The 18,832-nt window shown below is 34.5% G+C and overlaps 1 protein-coding gene across 1 annotated transcript; it reads right to left on the bottom strand.

The window, feature by feature from the left end:
* Positions 1-1,426: 1,426 nt before the first annotated feature.
* On the bottom strand, positions 1,427-15,792 carry LOC128176605 (collagen alpha-1(I) chain-like). The gene is made up of 8 exons (XM_052843048.1): positions 15,655-15,792; positions 8,596-9,693; positions 8,218-8,334; positions 4,162-4,354; positions 3,336-3,426; positions 2,448-2,613; positions 2,053-2,189; positions 1,427-1,774 (listed from the first exon to the last, which is right to left on the bottom strand). Exons 1-8 carry the CDS (start codon positions 15,755-15,757, stop codon positions 1,601-1,603), a joined length of 2,079 nt encoding a protein of 692 aa, XP_052699008.1. The 5' UTR covers positions 15,758-15,792; the 3' UTR covers positions 1,427-1,600.
* Positions 15,793-18,832: the final 3,040 nt, after the last annotated feature.

The following is an 18,832-nucleotide window of genomic DNA, read 5'->3' as shown; positions in this document are numbered from 1 at the left end:
TGTAGATAAACCTAAGAAAAAGTCGAGATAATTAAGCTGCAAGAAAAACGGCCAATACACGTCCACATTCCGGGATATCTGAAAGGTTTCATCGCTCTTTATCAAAACCCAGCCACTCTAAACGATCAGTTTATCAATTTTGACCGGATGTTGTGTACTTTCCATTATGACCACTATGTTGCGCAATCTGTTAGTGGGGTTGATCGCGAGGTCAAAAAGGTATCGTTGCCTAGCAAATTTTCGACAAGCGTGGTGACATGGAGAGACGTAAACCTATATCACAATTTGATCTGAGATGTAAAATTATATTAAATCTATACACATCAGCCGAAGTTAAAGTTTGTTTGAAAACTAGAAAAATGAAAACTCTAAGGGACTGAACTCTAAAAATGCAATGATAGTTGTCTTAAACACCTTTTAAAACATGAATTAGTATTTTACTACTAGATTTGAGTGCATTATAAATCGCATACACTAGTGGCGCAACAAGGATTTGAAGTTTTGGAATGGGATGGGGTTCATGTACCATTTTTTAGGCACCCCCCTTTCCGAATCCACTTAAGTGGCAGGAATAAGCCCTCGGAAGCCTCTGGATTCAAAATACTTTTTGGACAAATGTTTGTCACGTTATCAATTTTATCAATTTATTTTTTCAGGATTAATTATGAGAAATGATACAAATTTGAAATTCTTTGTTCAGTAGAATTAATACAAGTCTAAAACTTGACGCTGAATTTTTCGCGATGTGCTGCAGCTCTGATCACAGCTTTATCGTGTAGCTTTGATGGTATCAATGGTAATAGCGTTTTCTAACAGTTAAACTGCATGAAATTGATTACTTTTACATAAAATTACATATTCTGTAGACTATAATTCCAAAAAGAAGGTGAACTAGGTAAAGTATGCACGAGTCATTTGTTTCCCCATAAACCACGTGAAGAGGGTTTGATAAAATACCATATTATTATGATAATACTTGTTAAGATACTTAATTAATTTATAAATTAATAAAATATTCTTTTTGAGCAAAACGGTTAGGTAAATAAACATAACCTAGCCAGTTTCTTTGTATAACAAAAGTCAAGAGAGTCGATGAAACTAACGATGTTATGGAAATCAATCATACAACTATACTGATTATCAAATTCTAGTATCAAAGGTGATTGATGGACTCACGAGTCTAAACTGTAGGCATCAATACGTGAAAAGGGAAGAAACTCTCATAAAAGATGAAATAATTTCTAGACAAAAGAAGAAAAATATACGTGGTTCTCAGTAGTGTTTGTAAAATTAAAAGTTTAATGTGTTGTTTTTCAATTGTAATTTAGCATTTTTTATTATGTTATATTTAAAAGAAGTTTACATTTATCATACAATTAATAATTTTCTTTTATTAATTGCTAGAACAGCAAAGAAAAGAGCTAAACAAAAAAGGAAAGAATTTATGTTTAAATGTTGCAATCAGGTTACAAAATGAAATATGAAAATGGTACGGAAATTGTTTTTTATTTCTTGAAAATAGGAAAAAAATATATTTGTTAAATAAAAAGTCTTTTTTTTCGTATTTAAATGTGACTTTGCAGGATGTTGAAAAAAGAATTTATTCTCGTCCCCCTCTTCTTATAACGTATTCGATCCAGGGTCTGTACATGGACACGCGTGTATAAACATCCGGGGAACCGCCTGTCTCGCATCCGGCAACCCCAAATGACGTCACACCGGCCAGCGTCCATTTCCCATTTTTCATACAAGACAGTGGTCCTCCAGAATCGCCCTAAAAACACAAAAAATCAGACATCTAAACCGTCTTCTAGGCCTTTATATGCGATACACGTATTACATAGGTTTTCTTTATTTCATGTTTTCGAATGTTTGAATTCATATTTCGCAATTTTTGCCACAAACACTTAGATATATACTTTTATCGTTTACAAATCGTACGAACCGCCCCCCCCCCGAAGAAATAAAAAAAACCCTACCCAAAACAGATTATCAGCGATATCGTCATATATATTTACAAATGTTCAATGATATACACCAAATTTTACTCACACTACAGGCACCCGTTTCCCCGTCCCCTACACATATGTGAGTATTCAGGATGGCCGTGGGCTGCCACTGTCGTGCACAGCTTTGTTGGTCAATCACTTTGATCACCAATTCATTCAGTTTGGTCGGATCACCTGTGTCTGAAAACAATTGGGAACGTCAGGATTAATTAATAAATCGGAAAAATTGTGTGTAATGCTTCACACACATGTAAACAATCTCTTTCCGAACGCCCTACATATGTAATTTTTTTTAATAAAAAGTATCAAATTAAGGACATTATTAAAATATGATCAAATATGTTCCAATTTAAAAAAAAATAGATCTACATGCACAAGGATTTTTTTTAGCCAAACACAAACAAAAAGATACGTTTTTCTCCTAACATCACCACGTACTTCTAGTTTCGCCCCATCCTGTAATCCAGCACTCGTTGGTATTGAAGGAGTCCCCCTCGTTAGACAGGTAGATGGGCTGTACAGCGGCAGAGAAGGAGACCGGAGTGTCCAGTTTGACCAGAGCAATGTCGTTCGGATATGAGCCATAGTTTTGGAAACTTGGGTGCTTTTTAAAGCATTAAAGAAACAAATTCACGATTATCTTAAAGAACAACATGGAAAAATATGTTGCAGCAAATCAAATTATATAATTTTAAGGATGATTAGATAGGACTTGAATCATTCAGTTAATTCTTTAAATCTAAAAAATTCTCAAGTTTTTTTTAGTTTATTCAACACTAAGGGTGAAATGGGAATTACGACTTACTGAGGACTTTTATGTGAAATATGCACATTTGATTATTGTCATATAATATATTTTTTTTTCATTCTAAAAAAAATTATAAGGCGCAAGGGTCATACATCCGCTGTTATAGTATAACTGTAAGATATTGATAAAAGGTCATACTTCTAGCAAACACATTTTATTATCTACAAGCATAGCAAACTGCTTAAACAGAAACACAGCATGAAACAATGATAGAATGACTGCATTATATTTTAAAATGTGGATGCAATCCGAGTTTTGATACCAAATACAATGGAATAAAATAGTATTTTTTGCTAAATAGAAACGTTTGAAGAAAATAAAAAGAAAATTTTGAATTCTGAGAACAATTCATATTCTTAGAATAAAGTATAACAGTTAAAATCTCATAATGAAAACAAAAAAACCGATCAGTATTTTTTGGAAACCTTGATTATGTATTGTAAAAAAACCTTTACATCGACATTGACCAATATACATGTAACACCATATTTTAAAAATATAAACGTTACTTTTCATACCTCAACAACATGGGACACCCCGCGGATGACTTCTGTCCCCTGATGAGTGGTGAGGTCATGGTCACCCAACACAACACGACCAATAGATCTACTGCAAATGTACAAAGGGACACAACTTAAAATATGCTGATTTATAATTGTAATAACGAACCCGACGTCACATATCTGTCAAACCATCAAATCTAAATGCTACGAAAATTTAATGAAATTATATGTAATTTGCAGATCGGGTCAATAGTACATGTATACCGTATCATTTGTATGATCATTGAACAGCAAGGGATCTTTATCGTGTCATCGTGATTTTCAGGTTTCATCGGGAAGACCACCCGGTAAATTTAAAATTTACAACTTGACACTTTGATTACATAAGTAAACTAGATTAAAATTTTGCTAAAGATACGTGTATTCAGAGAAGGGTTTCATAACCAATTTAGATTTAGATTTACCCCCAGCTTGCAGGGCTTCTTCATAAGATATAAGAAAGATAAATATTTTTAAAATATATGTGATAACAAAGAGATGGAACGACTTTAACCACTGAAACATCTTACACTAAACAATTTATTTCTAGCGCCCTATTTGAAAAAAATCCTAAACTTTATCCAGTAAAAACAGACTTCAATCAGTATTGACTATTCAGCTAGTGTCATAAAAATGTTCAATTAATTTGGATGGTAATGATTGTTTTGGTATGTAAAACCTCATCTGTATCTTAAATATGCATAATTCATAGAACTTAACCCGTACTTAATCATCAGATATATCTAATATATAACTTGAAACTGAAAGAAATATATCTTTCTCATTTGTGTCTCATATTTACCTTGCCAGACAATGTGCCGCGGTCAGCACCCACTGGTCATTGAGTAGACTACCCCCACAGAAGTGGAACCCTTGGCTGGTCTGGAGAGACACCTGCCACGGCCATCGGTTGCGAGCCGCCTCTGTCCCCCCGACAATCATAGTGCCTGGGATGGGGCCCTTTAATCCCTCCAAGCCTCCAATGTGCTCAGGCACTGTCAAAAAGAACCACAACGATTCAGTACGGTGTTACTTGGAATTTAATAGGAATTCTTTTTTCGTATTAAATATTAATACTTTTAATAAGTTTTGAATATTGTTATTGATGAAATCGGCAAAATGATTTCATGATATATAATGTTTAGTAAAAGAGAGCATTAAAGAAATATAAATTAGTCAATAAAATTTTTATCTACAAGTATCTCTAATTTCAAATTTAACAATTTAAAATCAACTTTTAAAAGTTAACCCAATCACCAATTCTATAGTATGAATAAAGAATATTAAAAACAAGAGGCCCATGGGCCACATCGCTCACCTGAGCAACAATAGGCATGATAAAATCAGCTTAATGTAGTCATAATACAAAATTTCAGGGCAATGTAGTATTATAGTATATATAGTTATATTGTAGTATGTAGATCCTGTATAAATAAATAGTATCTATTTTTCCTTGAATATTCCCATGTCTATAATCAGACCCCTTTTCTAACAAGATTTATAATCATATCACATGTTGAGCATTTCACTCCTCAACAAGATCCTAAAAAATTGTTTATATATAGGATATAAACCTACATCAAACCCTGAACCCCTTGTGAGACCCCAGAATACTCTAGGGAGCAAAGTCTAAACAATTTTTAAGAATCAGCAATTTGTCAAAATACTTGCATATAAGTAAAACCATATATTATAACATTTCAGTTTTTGAGAATTTAAATGTTTTCCTTTTTAAAATTGGAGTCCCAATGTGGCCCGACCCTACTCCTCAAAATTTTGATTTGAACGAATTTGATTCTAAATTACCTAAGGTTGCTTTTACTAAAATTACAGCTTTTCTAGGCAAATGATTTTGTAGAAGATTTTAAAAGTATTTTCTCTATATATTCCTGTGTAAAAATTGTCCCTCCGTTGTGACCCCATCCTACCCTTTGGGAACAAACTTGTATCTGCACAGTCCCTACCTGAGGATGCTTCAACACAAGTTTTAGATTTTCTAGCCAATCGGTTTTTTAAAATATTTTTTCTATATATGCCTATGTAAACATTCAACATCCCCCTTGTGGCCCATCACTACCCCTGGGAATGATGATTTGAACAAACTTGAATCTACTCTACCTCCACACAAGTTACAGCTTTCCCGACTGATTGGTTTCTGAGAAGAATTTTAAGATATACTCTATACAAGTGAAAATCTGTCAATGTGATAGCAAACCGAGTTTTGTTTTATGTGAACTGTATACATAATTTTATAACATAATATTGGAGTACCCTATATGATATTGTGCCAAAAAATGACTAAGTTCAAAAGCTGTTTTTTTTTCTTTTATCAATTATCAGAAATCAAAATTCTAGCAATATGCATACCTCTAATGTATGTACAATTGATCGCAAAAGAACAACTTCCTATCTTGAAACTGTAGAAGGAGTTATCCGTACAATGAGGGTACCCTTTTTGCAGCCGCCCGCTCGCCATTCTCACCATTTTAGTAACCGGATTTTTCCGTTGGAAAACTCGGTTAATAAATCTATGTAAAAATTCGACCCCAACATTGTGGCCCCACCATACCCCCCCCCCCAAGATTATGATTTGAACAAAATTGAATCTACACTATCTGAGGATGCATCCTTACAAGTTTCAGCTTTCCTGGATGGTTGGTGTTTGAGAAAACGATTTTCAAAGATTTACTCTATATACTCAGTATTCCTACGTAAGAATTCGACACAAATTGTGATTCAACCCAACCCCAGATGTCATGATTTTCACAACTTTAATATTCACTTGCTGATAATGCTTCCGCAAAAGTTTCAGCTTTCCTGGCAAATAAGTTTCTGAGGAAAAGATTTTCTCAATATATTCACATGTAAAGATTCGACCCCCGTACTGGCCCCACCCTTCGGGGTCATGATTTTTACAACTTTGAATGTACATTTACTGAGAATGCTTCCGCATAAGTGTCTGCTTTCCTGGCTGATTAGTTTTTGAGAAGATTTTTGAAAGATTTACTCTATATATTCAAGTGTAAGAATTCGACCCTTATTTTGGCCCACCCCAATCTCGGGGATTACGATTTTCATCACCCTGAGTTTACACTAGCTTTGGATGCTTCCACATAAGTGTCATCTTTCTTCGCTTATTAGTTTCTGAGAAATATATTTTTATAGATTTACTCTATATATTCCTATGTAAAATTCGACCCTCCCATTGTGGCCCCATCCTACCCCCGGGGGTTCATGAATTTAACAACTTTAAATTCACATTACCAGAGGATGCTTCCACATAAGTTTTGAATTTCCTTTGCCTAATGGTGCTTTACGCCAAGTTTAATTCAAATTGGCCCAGTGGTTCTGGAGAAGATGTTTACAATTTGAAACGGACAGACGGAAAGGCAGACGAACGACAGACAAAATTGATCAATAATTGATTGATATAATTGATCAATAAAGCTCACTTGAGCTTTCAGCTCAGGTGAGCTTAAAATAGACATCATTGTGAAGGTGTCCATCTGAAAGGACCCTTTTTAATTTAGAAGAGATGGATGGTTGTGATCATTCTACTACATTAAAATCCTTGAAAAGGGTAGGTTTTAAATGAAGATACATGTATGGAATTATTTAAAAGTTAAAGCTAATATAAGGTTGCTCTGCTACTCAAAAACAGGCTAGAAAAAGGAAATATAACATTTTAAGGTAGAACTTTATTAGTAATTTGCAGACCAACCAGCTTCTCAAATTTCGAATGAAAAGAATTAGGAGGCCATTTACCTCTAAATCAAGTCCATTTCACATCTTTTTTCTTAAAGTGATCAATAACTGTGGTGTCAAGCATGCAGATGGGACATAGGGGTAATTGTGATCCAGAGGATTATTCACATTCATCTGTAATGGCCTTGACATAAATATAGAAAGTTACCTCAAGCTCATTTCAAACCATTAGCAACAGATATTGTTTGGAAAGCTCTGTACCAGATTGGGTCAAGGCGTAACGTTAAAAATTATTGTCCAAAATTGGATTTCAAAGAGAACTACTATGAACTTGTCATTTGGCCAAGGGAGATGGTTCATGTTCACTGCAAACCTTTTCCTAATAAGCATGAAAGAAACTGAATTCATTCATTAATATTACAATATTAAGCTATGATTAATCATGAAATACGATTTTTCCCATTTTAAGAAGAGGCATGTGGTCAATGATTGGTCTATGCACTCATGAACATTAATATTTTTTAACTAATCACATTATATCTTGGCCAGTTAAAATATCTTGCAACTGTTTAAAAAAATCATTTAGAGACTTAATTTAATAACGATTTGTCTAGCTTGTCCTCTATATATAAACTATATTATAAAATGGCCAATACAGCTTAGGCTCATAAAATGCCAATTCAAAGCACCATTGCTACATATCCTATGGAGAAGCGATGACAATTTATGAATTATAAGGTCAGGCCCAAAGAAAAGTGTCTGGAAAAAGGGTAAGGAACTTCAAAACCCAATTACCAGCTACTGGTGCATCATCTAAAATAACATGAGGTAGATGAGAGAATGTACTCAAGAGCAGTCTGCTTTAATAAAACAAACTTTAAAACAAAAGTTAATTTTAATAACAAAACTGTTGACGCCCGTTTTCCCTCCTTATTTCTTCACTGTTTAAGATTTGTTAAAATGCAATTAAAATATTAAATGTATAAGGCATGCAACAGGAATATTTCAATGCGACATATACCCCAATTTACCTCCACCTAATCCCAAGTGTTCGTGTTCTTACACACACCCCAATTTACCTCCACCTAACCCCACATGTTCGTGTTCTTACACACACCCCAATTTACCTCCACCTAACCCCACGTGTTCTTACAGACTGCCGGGAGACAGCATAGTGGAGATTCATTACAGCCTAGGCCCGGGACTACGTCATTGGCACACTCGCCCTCAGTCGCCACGCAGGAACCGTCCATAGAGGCACAAGTTTGTCCTAGTTATGAGAATTTGTAATGTTATACGATGGCAATTAAACGAAATAGATGTTGAGCACGAACCAATAAATGAAATGATAATCAATACTAATATGAAATACATACATACATACATACATATATATATATATATATATATATATATATATATATATATATATATATATATATATATATATATATATATATATATAATATATCAAAAATCGTTATTTCCTTTTTTATCAAGGAATTTTTATATCAAGAAAGATGAACTAAACCTGAATAACTAGAAGGATTTGCATAACGTTCTGGTGAATAAAGTCCCGGTTCTTCACCCCCACGATTATCGTATGAATTTGGTCCTGTTGGATTTGCATTTGGTTCTCGCGACCAAAGTCCTGGTCCTTCACCTCCACGATTATCATAGGAATTAGGCCCTGTTGGATTTGCATTTGGTTCTCGAGACCAAAGGCCTGGTCCTTCACCCCCACGATTATCGTAAGAATTTGGTCCTGTTGGATTTGCGTTTGGTTCGCGGGACCAAAGTCCTGGCCCTTCCCCTCCACGATTGTCGTAGGAATTAGGCCCAGTTGGGTTTGCATTCGGTTCTCGCGACCAAAGACCTGGTCCTTCGCCTCCACGATTATCGTATGAATTTGGTCCAGTTTGATTTGCATTCGGTTCTCGCGACCACAGGCCTGGTCCTTCCCCTCCACGATTGTCATAGGAATTGGGCCCTGTTGGATTTGCATTCGGTTCTCGCGACCAAAGACCTGGTCCTTCACCTCCACGATTATCGTATGAATTTGGTCCAGTTGGATTTGCATTTGGTCCAGTTGGATTTGCGTTTGGTCCAGTTGGATTTGCATTAGGTCGTCGAGACCACAGGCCTGGTCCTTCGCCTCCACGATTGTCGTAGGAATTGGGCCCTGTTGGATTTGCATTCGGTTTTCGCGACCAAAGACCTGGTCCTTCGCCTCCACGATTATCGTAAGAATTTGGTCCAGTTGGATTTGCATTTGGTCCAGTTGGATTTGCGTTTGGTCCAGTTGGATTTGCATTAGGTCGTCGAGACCACAGGCCTGGTCCTTCGCCTCCACGATTGTCGTAGGAATTGGGCCCTGTTGGATTTGCATTCGGTTCTCGCGACCAAAGACCTGGTCCTTCGCCTCCACGATTATCGTAAGAATTTGGTCCAGTTGGATTTGCATTTGGTCCAGTTGGATTTGCATTTGGTCGTCGAGACCACAGGCCTGGACCCTCTCCTCCACGATTATCGTAGGAATTGGGCCCTGTTGGATTTGCATTCGGTTCTCGCGACCAAAGGCCTGGTCCTTCTCCCCCACGATTATCATACGCACGTGATGCTACCCGTCCTGTTAAAATAAACAAACCCATACGACCATTAATTTTTAGAGTATAAATAAAAGAGCATCATTTCGTGTCTTTGAGTTTTTTTTAAAAGTAATGTGTTTTTATATGGTTACGGTCGAAATTTCAGAGTACTTGTGTACTATGGTATTGTATCTCAAAAATATAAAAATAATTCATTTTTTTTCCACCGTAATCATAAAGTGTTTTTTTATCACTTGGTGTTTACTCTTTTTTGCCATTGTAATCGATAGCTATACCCCGGTATGCTTAGCAAGTACTATGGCGTTATTACCCCCGGAAAGCGCCTTCAAAACATTTCATATAATAGAGAACAAGGTAAGTATATTCTCAAACTCGGAATTGAGATTACGATTTAAGTAAAAAAGGAATGATATTTTCAGCATTGGTTTTTGTACTGTTGGGTCGAATTAGGAACTGAAATTAAAGTACCTATGCTTATCTTTGCTTTAGATATTTTAAAGGGGCATGGTCACGATTACGGTCAAATTTGATTTTTCTATTCTTATTGTTTAAAATGCTTTAGTAACTTAAAATCATTTCTAATGAACAACCAAAATTTGAATAACATTTGTAGAGTTATAAGTAAAATACAGAGCTCAAAATTCCTTGCTATGCAAACACAGCTTGTGCCATGTTTTTATTTACATTGGTTATAGTACATATTCAAGCTGATATTTCTATCTGCTGATTAGTTTTGAACATTCATAAACAGCTCCCAGCATTTGTCACAATCATATAAAGCCCCTTTCACAATTGGCGCACGACCACTTTACACCACTTTGCGATCGAAATTTTTTAGCTTCGCACAAGCTCTCGCATACGTTGCACGAGCCCTCGCTTACGTTGCACGAGCTCTCGCATTCGTTGCATACGTTTTACTGGTCGCATCAAGTCTCCTCTGAATAGTGGACATGCACACTATTCAGACGCGACCCAACGCGATCCAAATTATCGCAGTGGAACGCACGAACATTAGTACGAACGTTTTACAACGTTTTGTGTATTCGCAAGAGTGATACACGATTTATAAAGATCGTAAGATAAATCGCTGGTGTTTATGCGTCTGTTTTGAGACCTTGAGACTGTTGCTCAACGTATCCCATGTAATCTTGCAACGTTTTACCATCATTGCACGACTTATCAGCCTCAATATGTCATGCTTTACTATTAGTATATATACCCTGTATAAGTATCTCTGTTTCAGAACAAAATGAACAATATTCATTTATTGCATGATGGTGAGGGAAATACATGTATGAAGATTTATTCCCTCAAGAAAAATCATATTTCCCGAGGGCGTATTATTCCGGGGAATAAATCCTCATATTCCCTGAACATTAATGCAATAAACGTTTTATTATACCAAGCAACATATGATTACACGAAATACGTTGATTTCTAATAATGTTTTACTTTTCAACAGTTGCAACATTAACGTCGTGATTGTTTGATTTCCCATGTAACTGTCTCACTTTTCTTTCATGAATCATAGATAGTTAAGTTGGTTCTGAGATATAAAGAGAATCATAATGATTAAATATTTTTTATTTAATCATATTTGTCTACATCGTATGCTCATATCTGCTTTTTCATTCCTATGATATCTCCATGTCACGTGACTTTCTAGACCAATCAGATATAATAGAATAATCATATTGAGGTATGATAATAAATGCTGCTGCATATCTGTACCTTCTGGGTCTCATCTTTTCCCGCTTCCAACTATGTCTACTGAATATGGGCGGTGTACATGCTCCCGCTGACTCGCACGATCATTCGTACCATGGAAGGCATAATCGCACGTCCAATCACATTGGCGCACGTTCAATCGTTTGATCACTTAGTCTCTCGCGCGTTCTTATCGTATTATCTTTCAACAGTTGCTTTCATTGTACAACAGTCGCATATAGACGCAAGATATATCGCAAGATTCGATGCGTTTACATCGCACAACGCTCGCTTAGATATTGCGAAATTCGTACGAATACTTTTTTCATATGCGATTATTTCGGCAACAATTGGCGATTCATATCTATTTTTTTCGGTCGCACGAATATTTGGTCGCTTCTGCTCGTGCGCCAATTGTGAAAGGGGCTTTAGGTCGAAACTTGCAAAATTCAAAATGTAAACAGGAACATGGCCTGAGTTGAACGTGTGGATGCACTTGTTATGGCAAACAAACCCAACATCACCTTTTTCTGCAGAATTTTAAATTCCAAAGTGGGCGCATTTTTTAACATAATACTATTTATCGGATTTTTATCTACATATTAACATATTGAGGCATGGTGGTTAAAGGGTTGTAGGTTAGTATTTTGGGCTAGAGTGGGTAAGTCTATTGGGCTAGGATGGGTTGTAGAAAACTTAACAGTTAAACTACTACCCTTCAGAAACCTCAGTGAATCAACCTTAACTGCTAGATGGCTGGAATTTTTTTTGATAACATTGTCGTTTAGAATAAAATAGTCACCTTTATACACAATGAAAATAAAATGGCATCATGTTATCCTTCTATTAATGAACAGTCAATGGCTTAATTAAAGTGCTAAATACCTACATTGTAGACAAATAGTTATTTTGCTCCCTACAAATATGCTTTATGAGGGTGTTGATTTTATTTTCTTTTAAAATTGTATGACTAATTTTTGATTTTTGTTCTGTATTTTTTCAGAAAATGTCGACTTATGCTTTTTCTTATACAATATAGCAACACAACGAAGCGTTTTTAAATTCATGGGGAGGAAACATAACTCAGTTAAAAAAAAAACCTTGACTAGCTTAAAAAATATATAAGTAAAATAGCAAAATCGTAAAAAAGCCAGGAATCGCCACATATTTTGGACTATTCCAGGACATGTTGCATCCATGCAATGGCACTGATGCAATTATTTCCTTCTAAAATTATTCAAACATAAAAGATCGAGTTTTAAGTTGATATTGTGCTTTGAAGTATTTACCAAGTCAGGTGAGGCAGAGCTATACGTATGCTAATAATGACCGTTAGGGCGTTTATTTTGTATCTACTTGCCTACATCAATATTTCTATTCTTTAACTTTTTACTACACGTGACTACATTCTAAGAGATATTGTCGGCATTTTGTGTGCGTAATTTATCAACTGTCAAACTACCGTAAACATTATATACGGCTTAAAGTGCACGCAATAAATATGCACATTTGTAAGAAAAAACCACGTCGAAAAGATAAACAAAAAATATTTGACAAAGGACTAAGTGCGGTTTTATGCAATTTTTGCCCCCCAAAATCAAAGTCTTAGAAAGAGCTTTAAAATAAGATGAAAGATAGTTAAAATCATATTGGAAATAGAGGTGTAAAAGGTTATCACCACAGTGACGTCATAACGTCGAAATGACGTCATGAATATTGCATTATTTTGATAAAATAATGTTTTGTAGCAAAATATGGGTGTTTTCCGATGGTTTTTCGACTGGGAAACATCGAGCGCAGGCTTGCTCAAGTACCATTTTTTAGTATAATATGTATAACTATCTGAAGTAAAACATATGTTAAAATTGCACTTGAGCAGACCTGCGCTCTATACTTCCGAATGCAAAATATAGAGCAAAAATGAGAATATCTTCATTTGTTTGCAACTTTGCGGGAATTAGGTCATTTAGATGACGTCATAGATAAAAAGCGAGTGAGCAATAATGACTAAAATCAAGATTAAAGTTATAGGCATCCTCTTTACAATGATTTGTGAAGATTCCATTTTTATTCAATACTATTTAAAAATTGGTTGAAATCGGGGGCAGATATTTGACCAAACCGCACATAGTCCTTTGATGTGACAACAAATTAAAAATCTAAACTGGTCATCAGTCAGGTACCAGAATTGCCAGGACAAATTATGTCTTACATCCAGTGTAACGTCTAGTGAAACATTGATTGTTTAGCAACCGTTATTACAGGTGGTAATGGAAAGTAAATGAAATCCAGTAATGGAACAATGTAAGCTTACTGCTTATACTAAAAGGTAATCGTCAGTGCTTTTTTAAAGTGCATCGCAAAGAAGTGTAGGTACTTAAGCTTGCATTCACGACAATTTCTTTCTCCTCAAATTGAATCTAATTGTAAACAATTCTAACGTCAATCGTATTCACGTGACACAATTTAAAATGCGCATGTCTAACACTGGCGATATCAAATGATCTTTAAAAGACTGAAATGGAGGAAAACAAAATACCGAATTTGTCTAAAATTCATAAACCTAAAAGTCTTCCATTAATATATGTATCACCGGGAAAATGTAGTGTCTCTATGAATCCGGCGACAATAAGATTAAAATGCTCTAGATGGTAAAAGGCACTTTATTTGAACTTAGGTCGGTATAGATGATTTCTGGGAATCCATAAACTACTACCGAACAATCCGAAGCCAAGTTCTTGACTGACGATAATGATGGCTAAGTGGCATAAAAAAGAATTGTAAACAATAGTAATTGGCACTATAAGCATGAGTGATATTTGAACCGGAGTAAAACTTCAAATCGAGTGAGTCAATTAGATCAAGTCCACAAAGTAACAGTTATTTAAAACGATTAAGCTATTGCACCTTACGTAAACAATTTTTTTTTGGAATTAATCTTTTGAAAGATAAAATGTGATATAGATATATTGCAACTTGATAACAAATAAAGGAGTGTAAATTTCAGGTTTCATACAAAATGTCTTGAATAATAGTTCAATGAAATTTTACTCAATGATGTATGTACAAAATAAACACCATTGCCTAGCACAAAACAATTGACATATTCTTCCGAACAAATGAATTAATCTAAGCACAGACTAATAAAAGTCGTCTAGATTCAGAAAAAGTGCGCTAAAATAGATCACGTGGTAAAGTGAACCATATTTAATCACCAATTATTTATTTCATTTTATTCAGGTAAATATAGCACAGAATGTCATAATTACCATGATAATTAATATGAAAGTATAATACTATTTTTGTGAAACATTTTTATCCGGATATATGTTTCCATTTTAATTTTGAAAGATTTATTATTTAATTAGTATGAGCCGTGTTTTTTAGGAATTTATTTTGGGCGCCAAAAAAAAATCTGCAACAAAATATTAACTTAATGATAAATACGATTTAAACAAATAATTACCTTTTACGATAAAAAGATAATGAAACATATCGCAAATCAAATTTGTACAGGACAACATTAATGTCATTTTGCTTTTTTGAGAGGATTTAAGCAGCACTTCCCACAACAAACAAACAGCAGAATTTTATTCAATATAACCGTCTTTGTAATTGCAATTTCACGCTTAAATTAATGACATGAAAAATGCAGCTTACTTTTACTTTTTAAAAGATAAACGGACTTAAAGTCAAGTATTTCCCAGATATACTTAATCACATTTCAATTCTTCTACGAAAACATAGTTTGCAAACATCAATTGCAGATATTTTAAACAAATAAATGGTATTGCTTATGAACATGAGTATTCCAAAGAAACTAATTTTCATTGAAAATATTTAATACGCGGGAAAAAACAAGTTGGATTATCAAAACGATATTTAAAGCGTATATTCCTGATTTTGCTTTTGTGATAGTTTTCATGTAACTTAAACTTTCATTATAAATAAACAATGAATTAAACTTTATCAAGATCATATAGATTTCCGTACCAGTGAATATAAAACAAATGCATTGTTGTCTGAAATTTTCAATACATTTTATGTCACTGAAAAAATATTAACAATATTAAAAAAGTATTTTTTTTTACAAGAAAATTGCAGCTCATGTTGTAATAAATATTTTCCCCTACATTTATTGATATATTGTGAGAAACTATAAATGTTAAAGTTTTAAAAAAATGTATCTAAGCAGTACTTTTGTTTAAAAAGTGAACTTCTAAGCAGCTTGTATAAAATGTGATTGATTTATTTTTCGACTGAAATAAACTTACTTTTAATTCTGGCTGAATCAGCTAAAGAACAGAACAAAAGCACGGAAATCACCACAGCGCGCGTCATGTTTACAGAATGGGCTCCTCTACTGTCTATTTTCATTTTTTACTATACATTTATACTTTCTTGAGCATAAAATGACAGAGGGACCTGTGATCTGTTGACCCCTCTACTATCCGTTATGGTCCGGCGCAGTGAATTCTGTCTTGCAAAGCTTGGCTCTACATCCAAATGCCAGAACAGAACATAAAACAATGACAGTGAGGAGAGAAGTGGTCAGTTTGAGTGTATAAATTATCTTTTAACTACCTTTTTACACATTAATTGTTAAATTATCAAAAGCATTGGGAATAAAGAAAGAAGGAAAAATGAGAGAAAAGATATGACAACTTGGTCTTGGCTTAACATGGAAAACTATTATGTACCCGGACGTGAACAGTCTCAAACTGGAAGTCAAATAAAGCAACTACATTAATATTAATATTTTATAACCAGAATGTTAAATGGAAAAGGAAGGCAATAAATGAAAATCTTTTAAAAGATTAATTTTTTTGAGATTCAAAAAGATAACTCTATCTATATTCAGTATATAAATTCAATAATTTATTGGTTCTACAGATTCAAATAAATCGGTTATGAAACATAACCGCATGTCATACTTACTCTGTATCACTAGAGTTAAAAGAATATCTTGGTGCAGGGTCGCTTGCAACCATATTATTTTATAATGGTCAATGTCTTTTACGTCTTTATCAGCGGGAATATATGATCCAGAGAAGGATTTGACATGACCTTTGTTCAAGTTCACAACACACCTACTATGTGGGTGAAGTTTGGGCCAGGTTGGACCAATGGACAGGAATACATATCCTACATATGATACGGGGACAGGTGCCTGCTTTCAACTCTACATTTGACCTCGATATTGGTTTAAGGTCAAATCACCAAAGGACTGCAAGTTAAATGTGAGCCAGACTGTGTCAAAGGAGGGAAAATAGTCCCTGAATTAGTGAAATTACTGTAGCCGCCATAAAATATATATCAAGAAAATCTGTTTTAAACAAAAATACTTACACTCTTCATCGCAGTCCAGTTTTATTTTAAACAGACATACAATAAGAAAACTTTTGTTACCTTATATATGCTAAACATCCAAACAAATAGTTGTGAAATTCACATGTATATTAGTTGTTCTTTTTTTATTACCAAAAGATTTTTAAAAGAATGGAAGGATACGCATTCAACAAACAAAAAATATTTCATAAATGGGGCATTCATCGAAAAAAATCCCATAAAATGCACACATATACATTGTGTATAATAAAGACAAAATTCTAAATTCAGAAGGGACGTCGACGAAACTAAAAAAAATGATGGTAATATGCAAATCTACACACTGTGTCCTATATATTGTGACCTGCAATGAAATTCTGCGAGACGGTTTAAGAGGTATTGAGCTGACACTGTTCATTACCTTATCTAATATATGGCAACATTTGGTGGAGCGGTTTAAGAGGAGATGCGCTCCCCCCCCCCCCCCCCCCCTAAAAAAAAAGGAAACAACAAAAGACTGACCTACAGGTAGAAAATTTGATACTTATCGCAAATTGTTATGTTGGGTATGTTTAAAATTTTCTCAAATACAATTCAAATTAAATTCATGTGAGATCTAGGCTGGCTTTTCATCCATTGTATCCAGTTGTCGACAATGTGACAGCATCTCCCTACATTGTTTTCTTTTGTACGCAGAAAATATTCAAGACAACAAAAGCATGAAGGGAACTGAAAAAGTAAATATTGAATTTTTAATTTCCCAATATGATGATGATACTACAATAATAACCTCGATGGATCAGAAAAGTCTCTTAAGTCCTTAAAAAGTTTTTATATGCCAAGGCTAAACAAGAGGCCCATGGGCCACATCGCTCACCTGAGGAACAATAGGTATGATAAAATAAGCTTAATGGAGTCACAATACAAACTATCTGGACAATGTACAATAATACATGTAGATCCTGTATAAATAAAATCCATTTTCCCCTGGATATTCTTATGTTTATAATCATTAGTCCCTTTTCTAACAGTCATATCATATGTTGAGTATTGCAGTTCTCAAAAAGATCCTTATCAATAGTTTATATATGGGATATAAACGTACATCAACCTCTGAACCTTTTCGTGAGGCCAAATAATTGTCCTGGGGCCAAAGTCTTAACAATTATAAAGAATCATCTGGCTGATTAGTTTCTGAGAAGATTTTTAAAGATTAACCCTATATATTCCTTTGTTAAACTTTGACCCCCCATTGTGGCCCCACCCTACCCCTTGGGATCATGATTTTCACAACTTTGAATCTACACTACCTGATGATGCTTTCACACAAGTTTCAGCTTTCCTGACTGATTAGTTTCTGAGAAGAAGACTTTTAAAAATTTACTCTGTTTATTCCTATGTAAAACATCAACCTCCCATTGAGGGCCAAACCTACCCCCAGGGTTATGATTTTCACAAATTTGAATCTACATTACCTGAGGATGCTTCCACACAAGTTTCAGCTTTCCCGGCTAATTAGTTTCTGAGAAGAAGATTTTTAAAGATTTACTCTATATAATCATATGTTAAACTTCGACCCCCCCATTGTGGCCCCACCCTATCCCCAGGGGTTATTATTTTCAAAAATTTGAATCTACATTACCTGAGGATGCTTCCACACAAGTTTCAGCTTTGCCGGCTGATTAGTTTCTGAGAAGATTTTTTAAGATTTACTCTATATTCCTTTGTTAAACTTCGATCCCCCATTGTGGCCCCACCCTACCCCTGGGGGTCTTGATTTTCACAAATTTGAATCTACATTACCTGATGATGCTTTCAAACAAGTTTTAGCTTTCCTGGCTGATTAATTTCTGAGAAGAAGATTTTTAAAGATTTACTCTATATATTCATTTGTTAAAATTCGACCCCCCATTGTGGCCCCACCCTCAGGTGAGCTAAAAAGGTTAAGTTTACAATACAATAAGTTGTTAAAGTTGGTTTCTGAAAGAACAGACTTTGAAAATTTTCTTAATAAATATTGACAAATTTTTTTACTTTTTTAATCTTTAGTTTTTAAGATCTGTGTACAAACATAGAATTGTGAGCAAATCTCTGTATCTTGCTTATAATTCGAAGCTTAACACT

This window comes from Crassostrea angulata, chromosome 3 (assembly GCF_025612915.1).
Source record: "Crassostrea angulata isolate pt1a10 chromosome 3, ASM2561291v2, whole genome shotgun sequence".
Lineage (NCBI taxonomy): Eukaryota > Metazoa > Mollusca > Bivalvia > Ostreida > Ostreidae > Magallana > Magallana angulata.
The sequence above is the reverse complement of the archived record's forward strand: the minus strand, read 5'-3'. Positions and strand labels throughout refer to the sequence as shown.